The sequence below is a fragment of the Oryza glaberrima genome, chromosome 12 (genome assembly GCF_000147395.1).
Source record: "Oryza glaberrima chromosome 12, OglaRS2, whole genome shotgun sequence".
Taxonomy (NCBI): Eukaryota; Viridiplantae; Streptophyta; class Magnoliopsida; order Poales; family Poaceae; genus Oryza; species Oryza glaberrima.
The window spans coordinates 18,362,974-18,368,093 of record NC_068337.1 but is presented as its reverse complement, the minus strand read 5'-3'; the positions used below and the strand labels follow the sequence as shown (position 1 = coordinate 18,368,093).

The window sequence follows — 5,120 nt, the reverse complement described above, 5'->3', positions numbered from 1 at the left end:
TTTATCATCTTTTGCTTTCTAATTTCAACGATTTTAACTAAATTCTTTTCTCCATGAGAGAGAGTAGAGGAGAGGAGAGAGAGAGGAGAGAGAGAGGGGCCAGCATGCCAGACGTACACTCCATGCAAAGGCTTCCACGCATGCAAGTTTTGCAGCTTACTGCAGCAGCTTCCATCCATCGATCGATCTGTTATTGCATGCAGCATACAATAGGGACTGTTTTGATATGTGCCCCTGGCTAGCTCTCTCTGTGTGTGTGGATGAATGATGATGATGATGATTTTTTATGGCATTTGGAAGCTGTGTGAGAGGGACATGAAAAGAGAGAGAAGAAAAATTAAAGGAGAGAGAGAGATTTATAGCTAGATGATGGGCCAGGATTATGTGAACTCCAAGCAATTATGTGACCTATAGCTAATAGCTCTCTCTATTGTCTATGCTTCATTGCAAAACAACCCCACAGGGGCATGTATGTATATGCACATATCTCTGTCCCCTCAACTGATCTCCCTGCCCCTCAGGTGGCCATGATAACCTTCTGGCTCAAGGGAAGTGAGAAATGGAAAAGGACAACAAGAGCTGGAGTCAAAGACAAGAAGACTAGAGCTCTATCTCTCTCTCATATCTCTCCTTGAAAGAGCATGGAAAATGGTTGGTTCACACATACCAGCTACACCGTAGTACAATGATGTATATACTAAATTGTGGGGTTATTATACGTACATTGAAGCCGTACAAACTGTAGCAGCGAATAATTTGTATGTATAAGTAGTTGCTTTCAATATGTAGAATTTATGCGTAGACGCCTATTCTCATGATTTATATGAACACAAATCAATGGCCACATTTATTTATTGATCCAAGCATGTCACTACATACAACCTTTTAGTGCATTAGTTTCAATGCAACAGATATACTCAGTTGCCTTAAGCGCTTCCTTAGGATGGTGTATTGCTAAATTATAGTGTAAATTTTAGTTCCTCGTCCACAAGAAAATATATACCTCTTGGTATCGACTCCCTACGTCAAGTACTATAAAATTCCTCTTGCTAAAAACATTAACTTTCTCATATAGAAAATCCACGAATCACACATTCGAGAACAAAGAAATAAAAACGCAATGGCTTACACATAAAGGGGCATCCTATAATTAAGCTACATATATAGAAGCCACATGCCTAGATGACCTATGCGTGTGAACCTAGCATTTTACAACCCTTCTTTTATTTCCTCTCTTGTTTGCTCTCCATCTACTTGTCCAGTTTCTAAGCAAAGCACACACACGCACCCATCGCCATCACCATCATATCATCCCCTCTCCTCCTCTCCTTCTTCCTCCCTCTCATCTCTCCATTGCTAGCTCCTCATCACTCCATACAAACAACAAGAACACAACACACTTGATATATATACCTCACACACACTCATGTCCATTTCTCCCTAGCTACTTATATCCATCATATCTATCTACATACTTGATCAAAAGCACAGCAAGATCGGCAATGAGGAAGCCGGATTGCGGCGGCGGGGGAGGGGCGGCGAAGGGCGGCGGCGCTCTGGGTGTGGCGGGAGGGAACAATGCGGCGGTGGTGGGGGGGAAGGTTCGGAAGGGGCTGTGGTCGCCGGAGGAGGACGAGAAGCTGGTGGCGTACATGCTGCGGAGCGGGCAGGGGTCGTGGAGCGACGTGGCGAGGAACGCCGGGCTGCAGCGCTGCGGCAAGAGCTGCCGCCTCCGGTGGATCAACTACCTCCGCCCCGACCTCAAGCGCGGCGCCTTCTCGCCGCAGGAGGAGGACCTCATCGTCAGCCTCCACGCCATCCTCGGCAACAGGTGCAGCTAATCAGTTAACTATAAGCTCCTACGACTAAGTAGTACCTAATTAATTAATTACCATGATTAATTAAGCTTAATATATTAGGAGATTGATTCATTAGTTCATTGTCTTTGTAATGTGGGGGTTCATATTGTGTGTTCTTCTTTGTTCGTTCGTTTCTCATCGGTTTTTCTTAAGTAGTTTGCTTGTCTTCTTCCTACATTAATTTGTTTCTTGTTTTTCACAAAGTGCTAGCTTTTTCTGTGTGTGTTTAATTTGTTTTGTTTTCTCGTTTGGAATGTTGTTCTATTGTGTTGATAGCGCTAGCAAGTAATGTAGCATAATCTTTCAATGAATTTCCCTCGCAATTAAAAGATATATATACTGTTCTCTTTTTTTTAAAAAAAAAATCTCTCTTTGGGTGTGTATTAATTGTTTTCCTCTGGTTTCTCTTTTTTTTTTTGAGATGGTGTTGATTTTGTTTATAATTCTCTGTGGTGCTCTGATCAACACATGCATTTCTCCAAAAAAAAAGTATATAAGAGATTACGTGAATTTGACACAATACGTCGTACGATATTTTTTTCCCATGTACACTGTCCTAGTTCACAACTGTCTTAGGTAGATCTACCGTGAGCGTACAATTTCCGTATTCTACAGCTGAAGCATTACAGATCACGTACAGCAAAACGTTGACGTGCATATACTCATGCATGCATATACATGTATAATATATGACATAAGTTAAAAAAATTTGATTATTAGAATATTAATATATATACAGACATGTGTCTCAAGTCTCAAAGGGCTATGAGAACAACATGAGTCCTGGATATATCAATCAAAATATTTCTTGATTAATTCTTTTTTTTTCTTCTGCTTAATTTTGCATGAAATGTCGTACACCATGCATAATTACAAAACTGATATATATGTAACGTAGAAACTAAAAGTTGCCTGAAAAGACACCGAAAGGGATACTTCATACTTGTATACGTTCTAATTAACCCTGAAAGACATATGCAAATTTGTCGGATCCAATCATCCATAATTATTGATTAATCCTTGTCTTACCAGAAATGAGATTATGACATCGACTAATTACCTCTACGTACTTTCTCACATGTAAAACTAACCTAAATATATATATATATGCTTTTCGTTTTACCTAAAAAAAACCTTTTCATTTTAGCTTTGTATAAAGTCAAATATTCATCATAAATTTTCAAAAATTCGTATACAGTTTAACATGTGAATTATATATTATGAAAATATTTCTCATATATAATGAATTTAGAAATAAATCTTATTATGGTAATAACTGTATAAATTTCTAGAGAATTGATGATGAAGGTTAGAAATGTTTGACTTACTGCAAAGTTATAACGACAAGTAATTTTTTTAAGTAAAACAAGTAATTTGAAACGGAGAAAATCATATATATTATCTTTATTTTTTTAGAAGTAAATACTAGATTAATCATGCTTATGCGCTTATGCATGCATGCATGCATGCATAAAAAGAAGATTAATTAAGGCGCATTGACATATATGTGCATGCAGCTAATTAACCTTTTTATTTAATTAATCTTTTGTACTACAACCATAGCTATAGCTAAGCTTGGATAATAATTCTTGACAGAAACATCTCGTTTGCTCACTGATGAAAAATCTACCGTACTACGACGCATGGAATTATTGCAGGTGGTCTCAGATCGCTGCCCGGCTACCGGGGCGCACCGACAACGAGATCAAGAACTTCTGGAACTCCACCATCAAGAAGCGCCTCAAGATCTCCTCCTCCTCGGCGTCTCCGGCCACCACCACCGACTGCGCCTCCCCGCCGGAGCACAAGCTCGGCGCCGTCGTCGACCTCGCCGGCGGCGGCGGCGGCGGCGGCGCCACGGACGACGTCGTTGTCGGGACAGCTAATGCTGCCATGAAGAGCATGTGGGTGGATTCCTCATCGTCGTCGTCGTCGTCTTCCTCGTCGATGCAGAGCCGGCCGTCGATAATGGCGGCGGCGGCGGCGGGGAGGAGCTACGGCGGCCTCCTCCCACTCCCCGACCAGGTCTGCGGCGTCGACACCTCGCCGCCACCGCCGTTCTTCCACGACCACTCCATCTCCATCAAGCAAGCATACTACGGATCAACCGGCGCCCACCACCACCACCACGCGATCGCCGCCATGGACGGATCAAGCCTAATAGGAGATCATCACCATCACAGCAGCAGCATCCTCTTCGGCGGCGCATCAGTGCCACCTCTCCTAGACCACCAAACCATTCTCAACGACGACGACGACCACCCTAACAAAACCGGCAGCAACACGACCGCGGCCACACTGAGCAGCAACATCACAGACAACAGCAACAGCAACAAGAACAACAGTGATAATAACAACAACATCAGCAGCAGCTGCTGCATTAGCCTAATGAACAGCAGCAGCAACATGATCTACTGGGAGGGTCACCACCAACAACAGCAGCAGCAGCATCAGATGCTGCTGCAGCAGCAGCAGCACATGAGCAGGAATGTCATGGGAGAGTGGGACTTGGAGGAGCTGATGAAAGATGTGTCATCCTTGCCTTTCCTTGATTTCCAAGTTGAATGATTGAGAGGGAGGGGCCCCATCTATAGCTGCCAAAGGAGTACATTGCATATATATACAATTATACATATATATACATACATACACATTGAAGGTAGTATTTTTTTCCATTGACACATATATTCTCTCTTCCAAATGTACAAGATTTCTCACACCAACTCCACTTTTGATCTTGCATATATATAAATATCTTGAAATTCATCCTTGTACACAAAATTATAGAGTTATGTAGTCATGCAAATAACTAAAAGAACTTGAGTTGTATATATAATCAGTATCAAGATACTAGGTAAGATCTTTTTTTTATTTGTAGTATCACAGGATCGAAATACTACCAGATTTTAGAAAGTACATAATTTAATATAAAGTATAAAGTATGTTGTATAAATTAAAGCATATAATATTGATTTTGATCAATTTAATTGGTTTTATGTAAACTTGAGCGTATTTATTCAAATTATTTTCAATCCACCTTATTTTAAATAATATTTTGTAGGATTGTATGGATCGTAGAATCGAGATACTACCTAAGATTTTATAGAATTGTCTAGAAATGAATAGTAAGATCAAGATTCTATAAAAAATTAGGATACTAGATGAGATTGGTATCGTTTCGGTTAGATAGGATCGTACCATAAGATACTAGGATACGGATCAGAATACTGATAACCTTGCATATATGGCAATATCATAATT

General features: G+C 40.7%; 1 protein-coding gene across 1 annotated transcript; it reads left to right on the top strand.

The window, feature by feature from the left end:
• The first annotated feature begins 1,502 nt into the window (after positions 1 to 1,502).
• Positions 1,503 to 4,647, top strand: LOC127757577 (transcription factor MYB83). Its single transcript, XM_052283119.1, has 2 exons — positions 1,503 to 1,831; positions 3,518 to 4,647. Exons 1-2 carry the CDS (start codon positions 1,503 to 1,505, stop codon positions 4,425 to 4,427), a joined length of 1,239 nt encoding a protein of 412 aa, XP_052139079.1. The 3' UTR covers positions 4,428 to 4,647.
• The last annotated feature ends 473 nt before the right edge of the window (positions 4,648 to 5,120 follow it).